The 23,777-nt window shown below is 39.7% G+C and overlaps 1 protein-coding gene across 3 annotated transcripts in view; it reads right to left on the reverse strand.

Moving 5' to 3' along the window:
- Window positions 1-16,611: 16,611 nt before the first annotated feature.
- The window catches only part of COL11A1 (collagen type XI alpha 1 chain), a gene marked incomplete at both ends in the record, with an annotated part of 166,972 nt that continues 159,806 nt past the window's right edge, over window positions 16,612-23,777 (reverse strand). For all 3 annotated transcript variants that reach the window (XM_080623762.1, XM_080623763.1, XM_080623764.1), the window contains 4 exons: window positions 16,612-16,758; window positions 18,434-18,667; window positions 19,287-19,355; window positions 22,582-22,694. In XM_080623762.1, the coding sequence (XP_080479888.1) occupies window positions 16,612-16,758; window positions 18,434-18,667; window positions 19,287-19,355; window positions 22,582-22,694 (563 nt within the window). The remainder of the gene's footprint in view (window positions 16,759-18,433; window positions 18,668-19,286; window positions 19,356-22,581; window positions 22,695-23,777) is intronic.

Raw genomic sequence — 23,777 nt, forward strand, 5'->3', positions numbered from 1 at the left:
TTTTTGGAGGGAAAAAAAAAATCTGAGGATGTAATAGTTTATTTGTCTTACAAATCTCTCCTTTTGAATATAACAGAAATTTCCAGATTGGGTGGAAGCTTCAAGATCAGAATGGGATGATTAGAATGATAATGACAGATATAGTATTGAGCTTTATTTTAACATTTGAAATTATGACCCAGTAGAGTGAGCAAATTTAAGCTCAAGTTCTTTAAATAAATCTGGAGAAAACTTCCTCATTTAGGAGGGTATTCTGAGGTGGCGAGATTTGGTAATGGCCTTAAAGACATGTAAAATAACTGTCAGCTACAAGATGGTACATAATCAGTCCCCAGCTATGAGATCTGTGCCACCAGCCAGCAGAGCTACCATATGTTGATGAGATGAGCAGCCAAGAGTAATTTGAAAGACATCAATTAAAAATATGGGGATACTGGCACGTGAAGAGAAGGATTTAAAACTAAAGCAGGGGAAATAGGGACGCACAAAAGGAGGATGTTAGTATTGCTTATGGACAACTGGAGCAGATGGCAACTTTTTCACGTAGGGAATTGATATAGTCACTGAATTCTGAGTCTGGTTAATACAGATCCCATTTTCTTGTTTAATAGTGAAATCACGATGATTCAAGTATCATTCTCTTTGAGGTTTCAGTCCAAAAACCTTAGTGCTTAGTCTAAGTCAAGGACTTTTCAGTCTCTCATGCTATGCAGTGATGAGGGGCAAAAGAAGCTGGGAGGAAGCACAGCCAGGACAGCTGACCCAAACTAGCCAGAGCGACAGTCCATAGCATAGAACATCACGCTGAATATAGAAACTGAGGGGAGTTGACTGAAAGATGCCAGTTGCTTCTTGGGGATGGGCTGGGCATAAGTCAGTGGGTGGTGAGCAACAGTATTGTGCATCACTTGTGTTTCTGTTATTCCTCTCCATTGTCTTCCTTTTCATATGATGATCATAAATATTACTATATCCTACTTTATTTCAATTATTAAACTGTTGATGTCTCAAATCACTGGGCGATTCTCCTCACCATATCACCAGGGCAGGAGGGGAGACACAGCAAGTGGCTGCATGGTGCTTAGTTGCAAGCTGGGTTAAAAATGTAGTCCTTTTTGGCATCCAGTGTGGGGCTTGAAGGTTTGAGATAACAACAGATCTCACCAGCGTGTGCTAAACTGAATTTGTTATGAACATTCATCATACTAGTTTAATAGTCTCTGGTCACAATATTGATTTATTTGTCCTCAGAGTTGCTGCGCTTGGTCTCAAGAGTTACATCATACCTTACTAGGCACGTATGTTCCCTGGTGTGATGTCTGTCATCTGTGGAGGGCTGGGCTTAGGGTATCAATTCCCAATTCTCCTTCCCATCCCACATCACACCTAGGGGAGAGAGGGAGTAAGCGACTGTGTGGTACGTAGTTGCCAGCTGGGGCTAAACCATGACAATAGTGAAAACATATATATTGTATTTTCAAGTAATAGATAACTAAATCATTGCCCTAAATTTGGCAATAACTAAATTGTTGCCAAAATAACTTACAAATTACTGAATTTATCACTCTATATTTACAGTAAGAGTTTAAAATATTAATACAGAAATCACAGCACAGTGGATAATCTGGTACCAATTAGCTCTTTGAAATCTTTTTACATCTTCAAATTCTAGCTGCATCCTGCGCGTACGGTATTCTTATGGGAACTAATTACTGGTGGCCTAAGGACGACTCCTCACAGCATGTGCTTTTTCCCAGGTCTTACTCATGTACTTCAACAAAGGAGTGTATCTGGCTGACAGTGAATGCAAGTCTCTTAATACATATGAATGACTTCAGAAACCCACTCATTACCTTCTTCTCAATAAGGGAATCTCAGTGACATTTGGAAGGTGCTTTGGAAGGTGTTCTGTGTTTAAAATAATTTCATTTGTTAGAATCCTGACCATCAGGAAATGTGGTTTAAGAGAAATTTTGGTTACAATCTCTCAGTCGTTCTAGAGCCATAAAGACAAATTAGGAGTGTCATGGTTTAAGTCCAGTCAGTAATTCAGAACCATGTAGTCCCTCTCTCACTCCCCCCCTTCCTCCCCCCAGCTCCCAGAGGGATGGGGAGAAGAATGGAAAGGATGTAACTCTCACGGCTGAGATAAGAGCAGTCCAGTAACTAAGGTATAACACAAACCACTGCTGCTACCACCAGTAATAATAATGATATGGGAAATAACAAGGGAAGAGAATACAACCGCTCACCACCCGTCAACCAATACCCAGCCCGACCCGAGCAGTGAACTAGCCCTTCTGGGTAACTGCCCTCAGTTCTACATCCTGGGCGTGACGTGCTGTGGTATGGAATACCTCTTTGGTCAGTTCGGGTCAGGTGTCCTGTCTCTGCTTCCTCCCGGCTTCCCCTCCTCCCTGGCAGAGCATGAGACTCACAAAGTCCTTGGTCAGGATAAACATTACTGAGCAACAACTAAAAACATGGGTGTTATCAGAGCTAGGCTGAAAGTCAAAAACTGTTCCTAGGCTGAAAGTCAAAACCACAGCGCTGCACCAGCTACTAAGAAGGAGAAAAATGACTGCTACTGCTGAACCCAGGACAAGGAGAAACTTCCAGTCAAAACTCTTTTTAACACATTATTAGAACTAAAATGGGCTTCACCAAACCATGGCAAACCACTTAGGTGCTTGTTTTCAGTTCAGTTATAGAGTCTGTGTCCAGAAGTTTCTGTCTCCATTTTACGTTTTTGTTGAAGCTGAGACCCTCTATGATCTGAGATCCACTGTGATCTGAGATCTCCTATGATCTTCCCACACAGAGAGCACAATGGTCATTAATCTGTAACTGAAGTCAAGTTCGTGTATGAGAATGCAATGCGTAGTGTGTAATCTACCTGGGAAGGACAAAAAGGGATTTCTGATTATAATACTGTTTGAGGTTTTAAAATAAAGGTGGGAGTTTTGAATTGAAGCAAGTTTTTATGCATTAACATTCTTGTACCCTCAGTCATCAGAACAAACTCTGTTTTTGCCTTAAAACACATTGACTGTATGAGCTTATTTTCTATACAGGGACAAAAATCTACCATCTCCAGGACAATGCTGCTTGCTCACAAAATCCCAGTTTGTGGTTGTTGTAGACCAGACTAGTCTCTATTGTTTGTTGGGAGCTAGTTATGATTTGACCAAGATGATGGATTGAGGAATTCTGAGTTTGGGTATCATCACTCTTGTTAGTCTCAACTCTTTCTTGTCACCTCCATGTAGAGATATGGGACTGCTATGCTAATAATAATAAATAATTTCTTTTAGCCTACCAGCTGCTTATACATGTTCCATTAGAGTTCACTTTGAGCATCTTATTAACTATGGCTAATGTGGAAGGAGAGTAAGGCATACAGAAAGGAAAGGAGTGCATATAGACAGGCATCCATCCTTAATGAAGATGGTTTTTATCCTGCAAACATTTTTACTTGTAAATGCGTTTCAGAGAAAATTAAAATGACAAGTGTTCCTAAAACACACCTGCACCCGATCTGATCTCAGCAAGTCCTTATACTCCTCAAGCCCATCTGTTGTTGCACAGTGACAAACCACTTTGCTTCCAAAAGAGCATTAAATTTACTATCTATGCACAGACCCCATTATCTCATTGGATGAGAGCTGAGAGAGCAAACCTGAAACCCTAATAAATGTTGAGTCTTTAGTGAAGTGAGGAATATTCAGTCAAATTACCATCCTTCCTTGAGTGTGCATTTTTAAACTTAAGCTCAGAACTGTAAAAGGCAAAATTATCCTCTCCCATTCATATTCTTAGGCCCTGGTAGTTACATTTCTTCTATTAGCAAAGGCTGGAATCCAAGGACTGGTAGTAAAAGACTGTAATGTCAAAAGCAGCACTGGAAATGCTGAGCATGGTAAATACTCGGGACAAACTTCACATCTGGACTTTGCAATGCTGTAGGGGATTAGTCTCTAGGATCCTGACTCCTCAATGATCAGCACAAGCTGATGCAGAGGATAAAGCCACTACCTATATGAGATGGTATCTTCAATAAGACTTTTCGTTTTTAGGCTTAGTAGCTGGAGATTGTAGAGATGCTTCAAATGGTATTGTGCTTAAAGGCCCTGCTGCATCTTTCCAAGAACTGAATCTCTTGAACATCTACTAGATATTCAGAAGTGATTCAGATGTGTTCTCTAAAGAGAAAAAGTAGCAAGGTTTTAAAAATATGATAATCTTCTACACTAATAACTGCACATCAGTGCCAGTATTAACGAGAAAAAACAGAAGGTGTTAAAACGAGAAAGCAAGCTTTTAGGTCTATTAGTCTCTCAGCCAAATGAACAGTTTTAATACGCAAACTTTTAGGATGCTCATGCAGTTAACCCAGTATGTTTTATAATGCCTGTCTTGTCACTGAAGGAGCAGATTTTGTTATAATAGAACCACTTCTGGTGAAAATATCTGCTATTTCCCCATTGCTTAACAATTCTTATTCCTTCTGATTTTCAGTCCCATAACAAGAATTACAAGTGAAGGAGGATTCCTATGTAGCTGCTTCAGGAATATTTGTCTGAAACGGCACATTTGTTTTCCACCTGAGCGTTCACTTAAATTGCATTTCATTCTACATTTATATTTCTCATCTACCTGATAACATCGAGCACGCTGATGCAGTTTCTATTGCTATCATCCACATGACCATATCTGATTTCATTTGAAATCTATTAAGGTAGACCATGTTCTTGTTAACAGTAATAAGCACCAAGGTGGTTGAGTGCTGCTTTGAATGAAGATGAATGGAGGGAAATGTAATGACTATAAACTCTGCAAAGCAAAAAGGCTGTCTTAATGGACTTAGATCAGCTTATGAGAATAAAATGACTTCACTAATGTAGAGTTGAGATGGACTTGACTGATTCAGCCAACAAGCTTGCTTAAGGTGCCACATTATTATCATATCACTAATAACTACAATGTAAAGAGTTCCCTGAATCTCATAGCTCTGGTATCACTCATTCATGCCTGTAAAACTTAATTTTACTCCTGGGTAGGTACCTCATTTAATTTATTTCACTAACATATGCTTATTGCAGAGAATATATTTGGGCATAACGTTTGTTCCTTAAGCACTTTGAAATAAAAAAACCCCAAAGCTACCAGAATGACCTAAGAGAGCAGACATCACAAATAGAGCGGCCAGTTCAGAGAATTGTTTTCAGTGAAACTGCAATGCATTCTCTAGGCTAGTCTTTATGCATTGCATACGTTAAACTGTCAGCTGCTAGATGGCACAGTGTACTTCCAGTTGCAACAAGCATTCTTACAAATCCTATATTATGCACAAAGGAAAAAATCATGCTAATGATTTTATCATGGTTAAAGGAGCAGTGGAGTTCACATGGAGGTACAGTTTGTCTTCACAAAGGTTTTTGGGTTTTTGTAAACTTGTTAAGACAGTTCATTTTGTATATTAGTAGGAAAGAAAATCTAATACTTGAGAGATGGTTGAAATAAAAATACTTTAAATCCAAGGCAGCATTAAGAAAAATAAACCAAAAAGTTGTGAGTTCTCTGACCTTTATTTTGTACTTTTACTGCTGACATACAAAATCATCTTTATATTTCCAAAGCTGTTTCTCTCACTATATCATTACTTCTTTGGGTATTCTAGCAAGTGGCATCACTGAGAGTAGATCTCCGTGTGTGTATGGACAATTCTTTCCAATATTTTTACTCAAAAGTATTGATAAGGTGAAGCATAAGTGTGGCAAGTTTGTCTCTGTATCTGAAGAACTTTCTTATGAAAGTTGGGACACCTGTTTTCCAAGAATTTTGTGGAAAGACAGGACTTTGTCATTACTTCAATTTCTGACAGTGATTTGTATGTATTGGGAAAGCATGGATTCAAGCAGGGAGCAGACTTAAAGAAAAGGCTGATCTTTAAGGAAACATAAGAGATATTGAAACCACTCCTTTATGTATCTTAGAGGATGGGCAAATAATTCAAGGCAACAAGTCTCCAGGAGATACAGTGGACCACTTTCTGTGGACTGTGCTTGCTGTTGATTGCCTTCTTGTATTGTGTATAAAGTTCAAATATTAGAAGTGATAAGACACTTAAAACCATGGCTGGCAATTTCTGTCAGTTTGGCAGTGAACATCAGTAAACTGATGTAAAAGAAAATCAATAGTAGCTAGATAAGGACATACAATTTAATGAACGGTTTGCATGCATGTCAATAAACAGAAGACTGCTCTTACATTCGGATTTTTTTTCTCACTGATGTAGATTTGAGGGTGGGAATTCTCAGTTGCACAACCAGTGCTGGATTGTGTCACAGTAGAAATAAGAGTGAGCTTTGAAAAAAGAAATTTCAAATACATTTTGATATTTTAAGTGGTTCATTCATCGCATGTTGCTGCAAATGGATTTAAAAAAATAGTCCACGTTACGTTCAGAGTCTTCTTGATAAACTAATTGCCACGTTACCTCAAACTTTGCTAAACATTCCACTGTTCTTGCTAGTAATTTCAGGCAAGCAGACTGGGTTACCCAGAGACTAGATTTCAGAATCTGTAACTACAAATGCTGCTTTGTTGTCCGTGATTTGGGATGATTTTTTACCTATAACCACATTATAGTCTTTAGTTTACTTTTAAAAATCCCTAAATAAAACAGGCAAAGTGAGGAGCTGCTAACTGATTCTCCTGTGGTGCATAGTGTTCCTTTGTGTTCTGAACACATTTGAAATGCTGACCTACTATTTTGGAACTTCTCTTTTTGTATTAGCAGTCTTTCTTTTCCAAAATCTTAGGCCAATAATGCACAAGCAATGGAGCAAATAAGTAGGTAGTTAACTAGCCAGAAAGCACAGCTACTGGCCTCCTTGCTAGGGATACTTTAACATTTCCCAGCGTGAGCCCATTTTGAGAGTTATTAAGAGGGATTCCGACTTCCAGGCCACTGCAGAATGATCAGTAAACATTCATTTGTTGGAGACAGTCACTAGTATCAAGTGACTCTGCATCCCTTGAAGGCACTGAAGGGTTGGTATTGATTTTTGAGTATCATTTGTAAAGCATCTGTGCACCTGACAGCAACTGGACCGTATCATTAGACTATCCAAGGGATTTTTCATCAAATACATTTCTAAAGGTAGCGCTAATAGTAGAACTCTTAAGCTTTGAATCAGAAGATGGGTATGTAAGAGAGGGTAGTATTTTAAAGGAAAGAATTGAAAGAAAACAGCTGCTAGAAGGCAGTTTGAAGTTACGGATCACAAGCTAATCCTTGATCTAGGAAGGCAGCACTATAATTGACTTGAACGTTCTTGAGGGTGTTGGATTCTTAATATTTGTGTGAGTCAGCCAATAGCAAAAAGCCTATTTCCTGGCTCCAGAAAATGCGGACCCTCAGAAAAAAAAAGAATTCAGGAGGTCCTTGGCCACACTTGCTGCACCTGGGGCAGTTGATAATGCACCGTGTCTAGTCCCATGCTTATGAGCTAACTTACCTAAGCTTCTTCTCTGGGAACTCGGGGCCATAGGCAGTGTGGGTACCTACTCTACAAGTAATGCTGCAGCTGGGGCTATGTGTGTGACCCCTTCCCATTACATGGTGTGAGAAACACTGTTTTGAATTAGCTTTAGGTGAACACATCTAAATGTGTTGCAGAACAATTCCTGGGATTTTGTAATAGGATTTTAGAATCAGGTCAGATTGAGCTAACTGGGATAAGAGGAAAGATTACAGTATATTTCACCTGTAGTTAGCTGAGCACCAATAGCACCTCAGACACACAGCCTGTCGCTGTTTTGCTAGCAAATTTACAAAATTTACAAATACAATCTGAAAAGTTTAACTTGGAAACAATAGTATCTCTACCTGCCAAGCAAAGACTAAAAGTTATTTACTGCAAGGAGCTAGAATTTAAACAATCAAATACACTTTCTTTTTTAAAGTTTCTTTGCAAAAAATTCAAGCACACAACTTTAGCTTTGACTTTCGCCTTTGATTAAATTTTAATGTTCTCATGCAATTTAACTTCCTGTTACAATAAATAGGATCCAGACAAGAATACTAGTATTTTGGAAAGAAAACACATATTCTCAGGGTTCTGCACTCAGAATCAAGGGAAAACATGAGAAAACTAAGCTTTCCGTTTTAGAACTTTCCTTTCTTACTACAGTTGGGTAGTTATCTTGAGCACTACCTTACCTATTAAGTTTACCCAAATACCAGTCATTATTGTAATTGTTACTGGCAAAATACTTCTGAATAACTTCTCCAAATTTGTGAAACCTATTAGCAAGAAATATGAACTTTTATCTTTGAGAGTCTTGAAATGCTCTCCCAAAGGATACCAAGTTTTTCCAGATATTGGCTTACTTAAATACTTAATAAATACTTAATACTTGAACTTTAATACTTAAACCACAAAACTTTGCATGTTTTCCTTGTAAATAAAGGCTAATGTAGTGCAGAAGAAGCTTATTTAAACTATGCATACAAATATGCATGAATGCCAATTGGCTTCAATTTATCCTGACTTAATTTGAATAAACTTGATGGGTCTTTTGACACAAGCTGTGCTGACTAATTGTTGCATATTTGGGTGTACTATATCAGTGAGCATGGCAATCAAAAGCTCAGCCAGATGTTCATATTTCCTTTGATTGCCCACAGACTTAGATTTGAAGAGAAGTCAATCAGGAAAATTATTCTTCTTAGCAGCTGTCAAGGTACTGATCGCATTACCATAACAGCAGTCAGGAAAGCAGAATAGCTTTGATTTTCCTTTCACTTACCATGGTATCAGCCTTCAGCAGCAATCCTCAGTGTTGGTTTGATAGTAGCACAAAACATGAAATGGTGTGAAATTAGACCAAAAGTCTTTGTAAGTCATTGATACCACCACAGTTATGAGTGAATGTATTTCTTACCTTTGTATGAACTTATATTTGCAAGTCACTTCAATAAAAGTTTCTTTTGTATATTTTATACTGCCATATGTTTATGATGAGTTATTATTGACTGCAGGCATACTTTTTCCAAACATCACCTAAAAGCTTTTAGAAGCTGGAAAAATGAAATGTATTGCACCCGTATCCAGGAAACCTAAGCCTACTGAAACAATTCCTTTGGATTTACTTTAAGACCTGTAAGACACATCAAGCTTTTATTTGCTGCACAAAAAAATGTTTTTCAATTTAGTAGTGTTTTCATAAAAGCATGCACGCAAAACTAATGTGGTGTTGGTTTTTTTATCCCCCTTTTTGTGTATTTTTTTCCTGATATTCTGGAAGCATTTATAAGATGGAGAATTTGCATTTAGTTCCAGGAGGGATACAGCTCAAAACTGTCTTAACCTTTCTCTCCTTTCGTTCCTAGGTATTTGGAATGTATCCTTGCATTTCCTGCATAAGCAGATCCTATCTCATTAAGGGTGAATTTGGTGGGTTTTTTTGCTAAGGAGAACTGAGGGGAAGAAACCTGAAACAGCACTATTGTTAATTTGCTGCTTGTCTATGTGTAGGACTGGAGCAGGTCTCTTTACTTTGTTGCATGTTACCTAGAAACATCCTGAAACTGTGAATGTAGAAGACTACTTGACATGGTCCTTAAAGGTGATGGACTCTGGACAAGAGGATTCCTTGTCTTCAATTGCTTATCTTAAGAGTTGTGATGAAATGTCCTGTATATTTCAGCAAGTGCAAAAGCAGACCTGTGGACAGTAACAGCACTGTCTTTTTGAGAAACAAAGCTTGTCCTTCTTTTTTACACTGTTTAATGGGTGTCACATCAAAAAGATGAATTTAACCTGACAGATGAAGATAATAGGGGAAAGATTCTGGAAATATTATCATGTGTGGTGAGCTCCAGCAGCAGTTAATCTAGGAATAAAGTTTGCTGAAAGGAAGCTCCCACCTCAGCCACAAAATCCTGATCATGGCTTGGTTTTCAATCAAAACTGTCAGAGGAAGAGATTACATGGAAGAGGAGCTATCACACCCACCGCAGAATTACTTAATATGACTTTTAGTCTCAATGGAAGAGTTTTCAGTGTAAAAACTCTTCAAAGGGTGTTTCAAAACCAATGACACATATCCCTGGTTAGTTTATAGAGTTGTTTAAATATTGTTCATTTTTGCATACCTGCTGTCAGAAGTTCCACAGCTACTGAGGCTTTTCAGAACTGTGCAGCCCCTTCTACCAACCGAAACACCTGGGTAAAGAAAACAAATAACCCCTTTCTTTCCCTTTACTCTTTGAAAAGGTTTCTTCCTGTACATTACATACACCAAGCTCATCAGAAATTGGTGCCGACTTGTGGGAGGTGTTTGCATGGCATGACAGGGGAGAAAACACAAGCCAGAGGTGGAACTGATCCCTGTACACCAAGGACACATAGTCAGAGGACACACAGTGGGTTCGTGTGTCTGAAGGAGGAGGCTGGGTTCTTATTTTGTGATTAGATTTTGTGGGGGTTTTTTACTTTACACTACAGAGTTAATAGATTTGAACCTATCTATTTGAATGTGTGGCTCTGTGACCGGTACATAGTGTTCACATGCCATGTGCTTTGCCCTTTTCTGCTCTTTGCCTTGATGCAGCCTTGTGCTCTCTGTGTGGGAGTTGGCCACATTTATTCACAGGGATTTTAAAGCACACATCATATGCTCTACTCCTTTCCTGTGTTTAAGTGGAAAAAGGCTAGATGCCATCTGGCTAATGCTGCCTATGCCATGAAAATACTCCGGTGTTGAAAGCGCAAGAAAGCCCTGAAGTACTTTGGTGGGTTTGCTTCCTCTGCGTTATGTGTCCCATTAGAGTTAAATGTATGATTTCATACACCGCCACAGCTGAGTTCCACTTGGGTAATGTGCATCTAAATTTGCTGTCTATCTATATAAAGTATTTATCAGTGTGCATATTAAGATGGTATCAACTAAATCTGCTTGCGTATGTTTCAGCCCTCAGATGCTTTCAAATTTGTGATTTCGCTTTCATCTTCGTTTTATACTAGATAATTTCAACCTACTCATTAAATTTAATGGTAATCACACTGGCTAGCTGCTGTTTCTACATGGAACATTTGTGCACACAGTCATCAGGAAGATTATACAAAACAGGAGAAATGAATGCACATATGTAAAACTGCATAATGGCTTGAAATAGTCAAGAATCATTTAATCAGGACATTTTTCAGGTATCATCAGTTAATGTGTACTGTCCTTGTCTTTTAGTATTTTTATAGCTTTCTCCAGGAAAATAGTCATGGAAAGATGTGGCACTAGTTCAAATGTGGTTCCTCAAGATATTACGGCTTTGTTTTGAGGTTAATGGGTTTAGAAAATGAAATGGACCAACTCTAATGTGCAGAGGGAGGTTTCACATGGTCATCAACACGAGCTGATCTTCTTGTTTTTTTCATCTGGCTTTTGTTGCAGAGACAGTTGTCGGGAGGACTGTAGTGCTCCCTGACCCATAGGCTTGTCTATGGTCAGGTAAAAGACACAGAACTTGAGCAGCCCTTGGCTTATTCCTGATCTGGATGTCTGTATGGCCCTGATAGGTTTTATGTTTTGTGAGTCTGGAAGCACGTTATTGTGGCTGTATATTGACTTCTGAGCCTGCTCATGTTCTCTGATGCACAAGTCAAAAGTAAACATAGAGCAGAGCAATAAGCCTGAGTTTTTAAATGGAAAATATTAACTAAATGTTGAAATTGTGGATATGACTAACAAATAACAGCATTCCAACACGAGTAGTGTTTCAAACACAGATACTAGTTTGTTACTTGTTAGTTTACTCAGAATCTTACGAAGAAAGCCCAGCGAAGTCAGCTAGGGTATAATCACTGATTCGAATGACTTTTAGAGCACGCACTGTTCTTTACAACACGTAAAGTATGCTAAGTGAATGAGAAGTGGAGAGATTTAGAATGAAGTTATTTTTACTGACATAAAATCTTCTTTCTGTCAAATATTAACAAAAATAAAAGGTTTTATATTATTTTCAGTCTCTTGAGCCTATGCCTTTTTTTATTAGAATATCATCTCAATGACAGCTGAGGTAAGAAAGTAGCTCTGCTTTGTGGTCCCATGGTCCAAACTGGCTCACAAGACAACACAGCACGATGTGAAGGCTCAGGAGAATGCGTAAATATATAATCTTCATAACATTCACAGTCACTTTCTGATTTGGTCACTTAGCCCTTTATTATTTCTCAGAAAGATTTTAGAAATAGCCACTTTGCTCTAGGCCTGCAGACTTGCTCAATATACAGATATTAAGATCAGAGCTGTTTACTGCCAGAGCCAGAACAGAGCCCGTTTCTGAACAGAGCCAAGTGTGTTCCACCTGACCACTTTTCCCCTTTCTTTAACTGTGATGTTTCCATCGGAAATGATGAGGTATTTTTCTTCAAACTAACTGAAAAATATTTGACTGGTAGGAGAAAGTCCAGTGGTCTCCACACTGAGATTCTTTACCTATGTACTAGGGGACAGGAGCTGAGGACAGTACTGACAGTTGAATAGAGTAGAAAAGAAAGGCACAATAAAACCAAGGCAAAATGGTTCTCAGTGTACAACAGAAAGGAGAAAAATATGGTGGGAAAAAGGAAATGAGAAAGCAGTGGGGAAATATGTTCATGAAGTTCAACCAAGCCAATTGCAAGGTCCTACACCTGGGTCAGGGCAATCCCAGGCACAGCTACAGGTTGGGCAGAGAAGAGATTTAGAGCAGCCTGAGGAGAAGGACTTGGGGGTGTTGGTCAATGAGAAACTGAACATGAGCCGGCTGCAGTGTGCGCTTGAGCCTTGAAACAAGTCTGATTTTGCCAGAGCAGCATGTCTGAGTATCTGTATACTTGCAGCCTTCCTCACTGTAATAATCTTCAATGTCCTTATTGAAAATAAAATGAATAATAGCTTAGAACTCTTTACTCCTTTGCAATAATCTTGGCATTGCTTTTTACCAAATTAGCAATAAGCCTCTTTGATCATTCATGTGCCTAGAAAAGGATCACAAATAAGATACCCTTCCAAGCAAACATGATAGACATGACATCTAATATCCTGCCCTTGTCATTTTCAAGTTATTCTTGGTGCATGTACAGTAAAAGATGTTCATTCACAGAAGAAGGAATGTGTTTGTAATAGAAAATCAATGGCTATTCAGGCATCTCCTACCAGTCATTAGCATGTGAAGCTTCATTTTCAATTAACAATGCTGTTCCTAAGGGGAAGAATCTTAAGCAAAGAACTGTGCCTGTGTTTTGAACAGCTGTTAGCTTTCTGTGTCACAGGGTGACTGCCGATGTTTGCTAGCTATAATGACTGCCCACTTGGACTGAAAAAAACACCTTCTTTACATTACATACAGTTTTCCAAGAGATGTGCCAGTCGTGGTGAATTGATACTGTCCTATCCTGGGTTAAAAAAGACGAAAGGGGGGAGAGAAAGGAGAAACTACACCTATACACAGGACCGTTTATACCTCCTCAGTTATAGTTTGTCATTTAAATCTCTATCATATGTCCGTATTATTCTGAACAGAACACTGCCTCTATCTGAAATATTTGTTGTGTTTGCTGTGTGCCTACTCACTCCATTTCCATGCAACATGACAGCAACACCTGTGTTTGCATTTTTGTTTTCATTATACCACCTCCAGTGTGGCTCTTCTCTGTTCAGAGAGACAACAGAGAAGAAAAACTGCCTAGTTTGCTCTGAGGGAGGGTGAAATTGCACCATCACAGAAAATCCATGTTCTCAAAAGTCTGTCAGTTGCTAGAGGTAAAATACAGCTGTCATATAGCAACAGAATTGTCATCTGGCAGTTTTAGATTACACAGGGTTTTGATTGCTGGTGTAGAAAATGTTGAGCCTTGTTTTCTTATGGACTTGGTTGAGTAAGGAATTTAGCTTACATAGTTCAAGTTTTTTAGTAACAACATTGATGAAGCTTTACATTTTTATCGCTCATAGGACTGGACTACTAAATGTCACAGAAAGACTAAATGTGTGAGTTTTTATGTGACATTTTCTGTTCTGAAGAGCGCTTTCTTTGTTGGGTTTTTAGAGCACTGATAATATGAGACTTCTGTTAGGAGAAAAATAAATATTGTAATTTTTGCTTGAAGACAAGAATACATAATGGCAATTTTCCTCTCTTAATCAGAAACTTGGAGAGAACAAGAGTGCATTGAAAGAGAGAATGGACAAAGAGGCATTAGAATCTACAGGTGGAGAGATGTGTTCATGGCAAGGGTAAATAGTAAGGTATCTGGCTAAGGCCTTGCCTGAGAGATGTAAAGACTCAAGTTCATTTCCTCCTTTGAAATGTCGTCAACATGAACATTGGCAAGATATGTTGACTAATACTGGAAAAAATCTGGGTTCGTTTGGCTCCTTGCATACATCATTACACTCTACTGCTACACCGATCTGCTGCAGCCTAATCCTGACTTGCCAAATCAGTTAGCAGATTAAAAAAACACATAAATCATTTTGGAAGACGACTCAGGTGACACAGGTCATGTCTCTAGCTTGGACCCATTGCTATTCTGGTTCCACTACCTAAAACACTGGAAATGTTGTGTTTCAGTAGTTTCTAGGTCTTGGCCTATTTCTTGTCGATAAATGGTTTACTTACCTTATGGGATCCTACAAGGATAAGCATGAGATTGTGAAGCAGCTGGTCACTGTAGGTTGTAAAAGAGTGGCTTTAGAAAGACTACTGGGTTCCTACCTTGTGTTTGATAATATTATGTGTACTGCTGCATCTACAAATCCGTACGAACTAAATGAGAACTTGTCAGCCTTGCTGCATACTGCCAATGGTCAGATCAGCATCTTTTCTATTAACACTTCTCTTCCCAGTACTGTTGCTCAGTGCTTGCCAGGACATGTAGTAAGATTACTTTGTTCTTAGTCTGGATGGTCTGGAAGCAGAGTGAAGTTACAGTACCGACAGCGGACAAGCTCTGGACACTGAAAAGAGATAACGACCAATCCAGGTAGACAAGACTTGGTTTTATTAATAAAATTTGTATTTTCCTCTTTGAGGTGAGAGTTACAAACTTTGGTTCAAAAATAAAGAAAATATGACCAGCAAGAAGTTGACTTTTGAAATCTCACTTTTACATGTATAAACGTGCATAAGAAAAGACCAGTTGGAAACGAGCCAGCAGAAACTAGTACTATTTAATTTAACAATTTTTGAAGAAATAGAAACAAACATTTCTTTTCAAGTCTTACATATATTATGAAAAATAATTACAAAAGGATTTGTGTTGTAAAGCTAAAATGTAATTTCTACTTCCAACTACCTGAATAAAATGTTCAGAGGGAAGGCCAAACCAACATTTGTTTGGTGACATTTGAATAGCACATTGTATCAGGTTTGGTCAAAGACAGCTCTGTAGTACCCTTGTATGTTGCTTAGCAACTGTGTAGAATCACATGACCTAGACATATTGCATCCCTGGCCTTCAGGTGAAATAACAAGGAAAAAATACTTCATATTAATGAGACAGGCAAATATTGTATAGGACCATTCTGTGGAACTTTCCGTATCCAGTTTAGGAAGCAAACATCCATCATTGCTTACATAAAAATCTAAGTAAACACTGCAAGAATCCATAAATAACTGTTAGAATGCAGTTTCAATACTGATGTAAATAAGCACAATGGAAACAAATTCAGATGAGATTAAAAAAAGAGACTGATTTCTTTCACACAGATTTTTAACAGATCTTTTACAGAAAAGTTGGGGGTTTTTGTTTTTTTTTTTTTTTTCATTTTTCTTACATATTTTCCCCACCTGAAAATAGAAATTTGTTTATTTTAGGTATATACAGGTATCTTATGAAATGGTGGAAGGAGAAAAGAACATAAAAAGTCTGAGGTATAGCACCATGGAACACAGCACCTTTGAAGGTGCTTTCACTGAAATTTGTCATCACAGAGTGATACCAGCAGAAGAGAGTTTCAGTGTGCTGCTCAAGATCTTCCAGTTCTGCCACCTTACATTTTGTTGGTGACTTCAAATAACAAGCTCTTCAACAGCAATATATACAAAGGGAGTTTATTATTAATCAGAAATTGAATTGGCTTCACTTGCAAGTACAGCTTTGTTTTTTCAAATACATACACAGTTCTGACAATGGAGTTTTGTAATTATAAAATAAGAGCCAGATGCAATTCAAAGACACATGCAAGTTTTGGAAATGGACAGAGAAATAACAGTACAGTACTGTACATAGAATAATTACAATTTATTCAACACTTTCTTAACACCTCTTTGTTGTAATGGAAGGAGCACCATGTTGTTCATTTTTTTTACAGCACCGAAGGACTCCAAAGGGGTTGCTCCTAAAGTGAGCCCTATTTTGTCTGTGCCACAGCATTTTTGTAAAAGAAGTTTAAGTCATGTGATTCTGGCCCTACAAGGGCAACAATTACTTTCTAGGTAAGACATACACAAGAAGACATATTTTCTACGCCATCCTTACTCAAAACTTGCATGTGGCATAAAGTGGGTTGGTAGCACCAAAGTGCAACATTTTTGTTGATCTGATTTTTGTCTTAAGCTTAACCAAGGAAGCAGACTGGACCGACCTCAAATCCAAACTTCTGGTTCTGATCACCAAAGTCATTGATCATCACATCAACTATAGGCACTTGGTCTATTTTGGGTGTGTTGATTTCAATCACTGTCTTTGCATAGCCTTTTCTTGACTGTTAAAAAAAAAAGGAAAAAAAGGGAAACAAACCCAAACATGGTTATATATCAGAGCAGTAAGCATGTGCTGTAGATCTTCATAGGCTATCTCTGAGTGTAGGATTTATAAATTATTGCCCCCCCATGGGCAAGTTCTTAGGATTTTATTTTAAAAATTAAATGGAATGGTTTTGATTTTAGAAAGTGATCAGCCCATAGCTTTTTGACTTACTAGAACAGGCCTACAAATGAAAAGTTACCCAAGACATTTAATGTTTCTTAGAGAATATATATGCTATCTGTACTATTAAATAACTTATAACAATATTCTCCTAGCAGTGTACATGTTTTCCTTGTGAAAAAATTACTAATTAGTTCTGAAAGGCAGAAGAAAGATCCACTTCTAAGAAGAAAGACTGTGACTGTCTCACAAAATAATACAGCAGCTGTTTGGACATGAAAGAAAGCAGTAGTCTGACAGGACTGCCAACTTATGCCTTTAGAACCAGGCTTAAAGGCACACTTCCTAACAAAGGCTCTCTAGATCCTCTAAATATCATCCGGCCAAGACATCGTGTGACTTATCAGGCCTGCACTTTGTTCAGATTGTCTCTTGTATCTTGCTGAGAACCCTTTCACCTATGCCAGGGTCTCAGAGTTTAGATGAGCATCAAAATTATGTAGATCTGACAGTCCTCAGTTTAGTGACAGACTTAAAGCCTCTGGAGCTCTACATTCACCCACTGTGGATAACAAAAGCAAAATACAGAACCTACAGAAAGGCTGTCCCGAAGCAGTATGTATTCAGATATCATTACCGAGGGGAGGAGACTCTGCACTCACCTGAGCCGAATCTCTGTCTCAGAGCCAGGTGTGTAACCTGGCACTTTCAGGTCTCTGATTTCTCTCACTGATTTCTCAGGAGCTGCCTTCAAAATGCTCCTATATCAAAACCCCCCAAAATTAATGAGGCTTTAACTGTCACTTGCTCCTTTGATGTCTTTGTTTAAAAGTGTTCAGTACAAGCCATTCTGTTTCTGAGAAGAGGTAACAGTTGCTATGCCTACAAGACCCTGCTGGAGAGGTGGTCAGGGAGCTGATACGTGTTTGGGATTTTAGCTGAGATAAGAAAAGATTCTGAAAGATACAATCCACAAACTTCACCTGGCTTTGACTACCAAAACTGAGAAAAGGAAATAAAAAGAAACATATCAATACAATTAATTCAGTGTTTGGGTACATATATATGGCTTAGTTCATACATGTTTTTACTGTATTCACTAAATATGCTGTCTTCATATGCCTTGGTTTTGAGTATAAACATATTCTCCCAATGGGCTGCCTCCCCTGATTATGCTTTTTCTGCTTCTGCTCTTCTCTTACACTGTGCTCATATTAGCAAATAGTCTAGTTTCAGCACAATGGTGCTGACAGCCTGTATGCATGCCAGGTTTGTTCCATTTCTGTTGCTCGGCTTATGTTTGCTTAGGGTTTTTTTTCTTGGTATCTATATGAAAATTAAATTAAGGAATTACGTACTGTAGTTAAAAATCTACTGAAAGGCATTCCATTAAAAATATAATAGTTCTGAGTTTTTTTTCCAGAAGAAAACTCTGAAAAAAATGTGCTTGTTTGATTTCTACTTTAATTGATAGGTTGGTTTTGTAAAGACTCTTCTGAGCCTCCACTTACCGCACAGCCATCGTGAAGGGCTTTGATGTAAGGACTGTTGTCATAAGACATTTCTTCATCATTTGATCCTAAGAACCTTAGTGCTTTGTCATAGCTGTCAGATGATGCATCATGCCAAGCTACAGACTGATGACAGTTGTACGTGAAATTCTGTCTGGCAGAGGCACTCAGTAGTCTAAGGAATGTCATTTGGACCATATTAATGGAATTGCCTTCAACATCCAAATAAGAAAGCTGGAAAACACAAGTTACATCAATATTTTCCATTTCCTTTCTTAAAATGCAAACCAAAATTATTGTTGACAAAAGAACCACAAAACTGTCCTTAAAAAAAATTAAAAAAAAAAAATAAATCAGCAAACATAATAACATTTTATGGAGTGTTAAAGTTCAATAAAGCTACGGCTCAGTAAATAGGTTTTCATGTTGTAGCAATATATTTAGGATGAAGAACTATAGTTCAGAACTCAGGAGAGAATTATATAGTGAAAGACAGCAGAATCTCTTTGGGAATCTGTGTTCAGTTAATTATAAAGTGATGTCATCCTGCAGTCTCATCTCTGCATACTCAGTATATTTCCAGTTATCTAGAAGTAGGCAGGGGATCTGTGCTCCAGCTGCTTTACTAAGGGTCAGTGGTGATGTGAGCACTGGGATCATTGTGGCAAAATACAGAGCAGGCTGCTGTTCAGTGGCAAGAGGTTGCATACCTGTGCTAATATTTAGGGGAAAAGGGCTGGGGCTGAAGAGACTTTTTATTATCTATGTATTTGTAAAATTATTTGGGATCTGTTGATCACTGATAATGTGTACTTGATTTGTGAGTAACTGTTATGCTGCAGAGATAACTTACAAGTTTGCCTCGCTTAAATTCACTAAACCAAGATCCTGGATTCTCCTTTGGCCATGATGAAATCCTAACCTGTGTGGTAAAACAGCAGAGATAGAAGTATTTAAAACATATGTTATCAGATAGGAAGGTTTTACATTACCTGGAACAAATTTCACATCAGATAGTGATATCTCAGCCCCTTTAAAGGTCTAAAATAGGATGGTTTTCTCATATAGAATGCCTTCAAATTAGTTACTTCAAACAGAATCCAAAGTGATAGCTTATAAAGAGAGGTACTTCTATTTAAGGGAGACTGTTTTCATTTGTTAAGTTTCAGGTAAACTGCTGGTTTAAATTGTCTCTGTGAAGAGTGTGTAAATTAGAGTTTTCACTGTTGTTAATGCTGATAGATCTCTCATTTAGGCAAGCTTTTAGAAAGCCACCTCTCCACCATCTGCCCCATCAGAGGTCATTTATAACAAGTGAGGACACTGTTAATACATAGTGTTTTATATGTACTTTGCACAAGTATAAAGGAATAGATATAAATGAAACCCAAGAGAAAGGCAGTAAGAGTCTAGGTTTTAGGTCAAATGCTAGATTATGCACTTTAACTGGCTGCACAGCTATGTTGCATCCTGAAATGCAGTGAAATGTCAGCAAGCAGATGCAGAGATTCCCTACTGTCCTGGGTTCAGCAGCAGCAGTCAGTTTTTCTCCTTCTTAGTAGCTTTTGCAGCACTGTGTTTTTGACTTTCGGCCTGGGAATGGAGCTGTTAACAGCGATGTTTAGACTGATCAAGGACTTTGTGAGTCTCATGCTCTGCCAGGGAGGAGGAGAAGCTGGGAGAAAGCAGGGACAGGACACCTGACCCAAACTAGCCAAAGAGGTATTCCATACCATAGCACGTCATGCCCAGGATGTAGAACGGAGAGCCCCCGGAAGGGCTGGATCATGGCAGGGTGGGGTTGAGGTACCGGTTGGTGAGCAGTTGTATTCTCTTGCTTGTTATTTCCTTTATCATTATTACTATTAGTGGTAGCAGTAGTGATTTGTGTTATACCTTAGTTATTAAACTGTTCTTATCTCAACCCATGGGAGTTGCATTCTTTTGATTCTCATCCCCGTCCCTCCAGGAGCAGAGGGAAGAAAGGTGGGGGGGGAAGTGGACTTCGTGGTTCTGATTTACGGCCTGGGCTTAAACCACGACAGTTCTTTTTGGCGCCCAACGTGGGGCAGGAAGGGTTGAGATAACAACAGATCTGACCAAGGCACAATGCTGATTTATGGGCTCTCACAGTTGTTCTTTTTGATACCACAGTTTCTGTATGTTGTAGCTTGCTTGGAGCCAGTACTTGCTGTGTTAGTGTTTATCAAGTGTGGGCCTTGGGCTAAGGTTCTTGTTTCATTGTACTTTATGGTAATGGCTTGCGATACGGGGGGGCTCCGGCAGCAGGGTGGGATGGACGTGGCCGTGGACTTGTACGTGGCCGTCCCGCTGCTCTTCACCATCCTGGTCCTCGTCCTCGCGTCCGTCTTTGTGAGGCTGCGGGGAGCTGAGGGGGAGCAGCCCCGGGAGCCGGCGGCGGCCGAAGCGGCCCGGGAGAGGGGCCCTGGGGACCAAGCGGCTGCGGGAGCGGGGCCGGAGGCCGGGAAGGAGGCGGCTGCCGAGGAGGGGAAGGAGGCAGCTGCCGAGCAGCGGGAGGAGGCAGCGGAGGAGCCGAGCCCCACAGCCGAGCCCAGCCCCGCGGCGGCCGAGAGCATCCCCCAGCAGCCGTCCGCCGAGCCCTGTGAGCCTGAGCCCCAGGAGGATGCAGGAGACCCTGCAGCACTTTCCAGCAAGGCAGAGGAGGAAGATCTGGACTCAGAAGAAGAGAAGCTGGTGGTGAGAAAGCCTTCAAGCACAGCAGCTACACCAGCCCCAGTGACAAGTACAGTAGCATCATTTGAGAGTTTTGAAGGTTTTGAATGGCCTTTGGGTAACCTTGGAACCTGCCTGCTGATTGTGATGGGGATCACCATGTTGGCACACACACAGAGTGTGTTTTACCCATGGCCATTTTGTCTGATCCCAAGAGTCAAGCAGAGTCAGGTTTGGGTCTTGTCTGGGTTTAGACAATACAGGGGGACCGAGAGGTTTTCCCCAAGGCTGGACAGCCATGAGTGTCATGGTGTGTGGGACAGTATGGGCGAGTATCTAATCCACTGGGCCCCTCCAGTGCTTTGGAAGCATCGGAGATGGAAGGCAGCTGTGTGGAGTCCCCAGCAACAAGTTGCAGAGACTGCTGCAGGGGAGGGTGAATTATTTTGAGCCTGATGGGCCCATGACACTTCAGGCCATCAGGGCAGAGATGCAACACAGAGATGGACTCATGATCGAGGGGTGGACTTTGCAATGGGCCTCTCCTGCTCTGAAAGACTGTTACAAGAGATGGAGCCCACCATCATGGACCGAATGGACTCAGTAGCTTTATAGGGATTGGTCCATGCACTAAGATAAGAGTGCACTGAGATGAAAGTGATGGTATATTGAAAATGTGGGATCTGAGCATGACGTGAATGGTATGGAATAAGGGGTGGATACTGTCCTGGGTTCAGCAGCAGCAGTCAGTTTTTCTCCTTCTTAGTAGCTGTTGCAGCACTGTGTTTTTGACTTTCGGCCTGGGAATGGAGCTGATAACAGCGATGTTTAGACTGACCAAGGACTTTGTGAGTCTCATGCTCTGCCAGGGAGGAGGAGAAGCTGGGAGGAAGCAGGGACAGGACACCTGACCCAAACTAGCCAAAGAGGTATTCCATACCACAGCACGTCATGCCCAGGATGTAGAACGGAGAGCCCCCGGAAGGGCTGGATCATGGCAGGGTGGGGTTGAGGTACCGGTCAGTGAGCGGTTGTATTCTCTTCCTTGTTATTTCTCTTATCATTATTACTATTAGTGGTAGCAGTAGTGATTTGTGTTATACCTTAGTTATTAAACTGTTCTTATCTCAACCCGTGGGAGCTGCATTCTTTCGATTCTCCTCCCCGTCCCTCCAGAAGCGGAGGGAAGAAAGGTGGGGGGGGAAGTGGACTTCGTGGTTCTGATTTACGGCCTGGGTTTAAACCACGACACCTATCTAAGCAAAACAGTGAAAATACTGTTTGTTACATCTGTGTACCATTTTACCACTTCATTCAGATTTGTGCACATTTTAGTGTAACCAGAAAGATAGATATACGAAAATGTGACAATGTAATTATCTTCTTTAGTTCAACATTGCAATAGCATAGTAGGATCTGTCAGCAGTCAGCTGAAAACACAGATTGGCACTTACTCCTTCAGATTTCTTATCTGGGTAGATGCAAGTTTCTCCACCTGCCGTGAAATTGCAGTACACTTTGAAGGAGTCTCCAGAACATCCCTGGTTAGGATCAATCCAATATTCCCCTAAAACAAATGAGAAATTATTTGCCTTATGTAGTGGAATCAGTATTCGTAAGATCCATGTTTTACTGCTACCCCAGTACTTTTTTCTTTACTTTTGTCCTCCGAAGTTTATAGCAAAGTTGTTTTATCTGAATGATGAGAAAGCAACCCTTTTCTGCCCTGTGATTTGTTTCTGCTATTATCAAGACTTAATAGACTTAATCAAGTCTATTTTTATCTTTTCTCTAATTTTTTCCTTTTCTTTTTCTCTAATTTTGCTTCAAACCATGATTCTGTTGCAGGATACTGCTTGAGCTTATGAAGGAACTTGGTCTAGTGGAGGAAGGACATTATGCGTGAAACATACATTGCAAGTCTCAACAATTTGGCCACTTCAGTATTTAAGATAGAAGGATAATTTGTACCAGTGGTAACAGCACTCTCAAAAACAGAGCACAGGCATCTTCAGGCATAAAACAGATATGGCTTAGGTCAGAGAGAAAAATCTGTGGTCATTTGCACACCTATCTACATAAAAATATGGCCACACAGGGCTTGGTGAGGTTGTAGCTGGCACAACTACCTAGAGCTTTTATTGAAAGAGGCATATTTTAAGCAAAGCACCTTAACTAATCCTTGGTTAGGTGACGCAGTGGGAAAGACAGTTAAAACTTTCCCTATACAGTTTCCAGAATCCTGCCAGACTGGCATGGCTGAGAATTCAGGCTCTACAATGCTAGGGTGAGCAAATGCTAGGCATGAAAGAGAGCCACAGTCAATCCAAGGTCCATTAAAAATCAACACTTTTTAACACCATACTAATTATAATAGTGATTTCTGTGGTGTGGGTCCTTATCTCCAGCTAGTTTATCAGTAAGACAGCAGATGATTTTCTGGCACTACTGTTCTAATCTAATTTCAAGGTAATAGTGAAGGTGTCAAAGAAGAATGACAAATCCCTTCATCAGTTCTGTCTTCTAATTACAGGGCATAGACAAAGCATTTATGGTATTTTAAAATTCTATTGATTCAGGCTGTATTTACTGAAAACAAATTCTTGCCCCTGGAGAATCTTGTGTTTTAATGAATGCATTTACTTTTATT

Source organism: Psittacula echo (assembly GCF_963264785.1).
Source record: "Psittacula echo genome assembly, chromosome: 7".
Lineage (NCBI taxonomy): Eukaryota > Metazoa > Chordata > Aves > Psittaciformes > Psittacidae > Psittacula > Psittacula echo.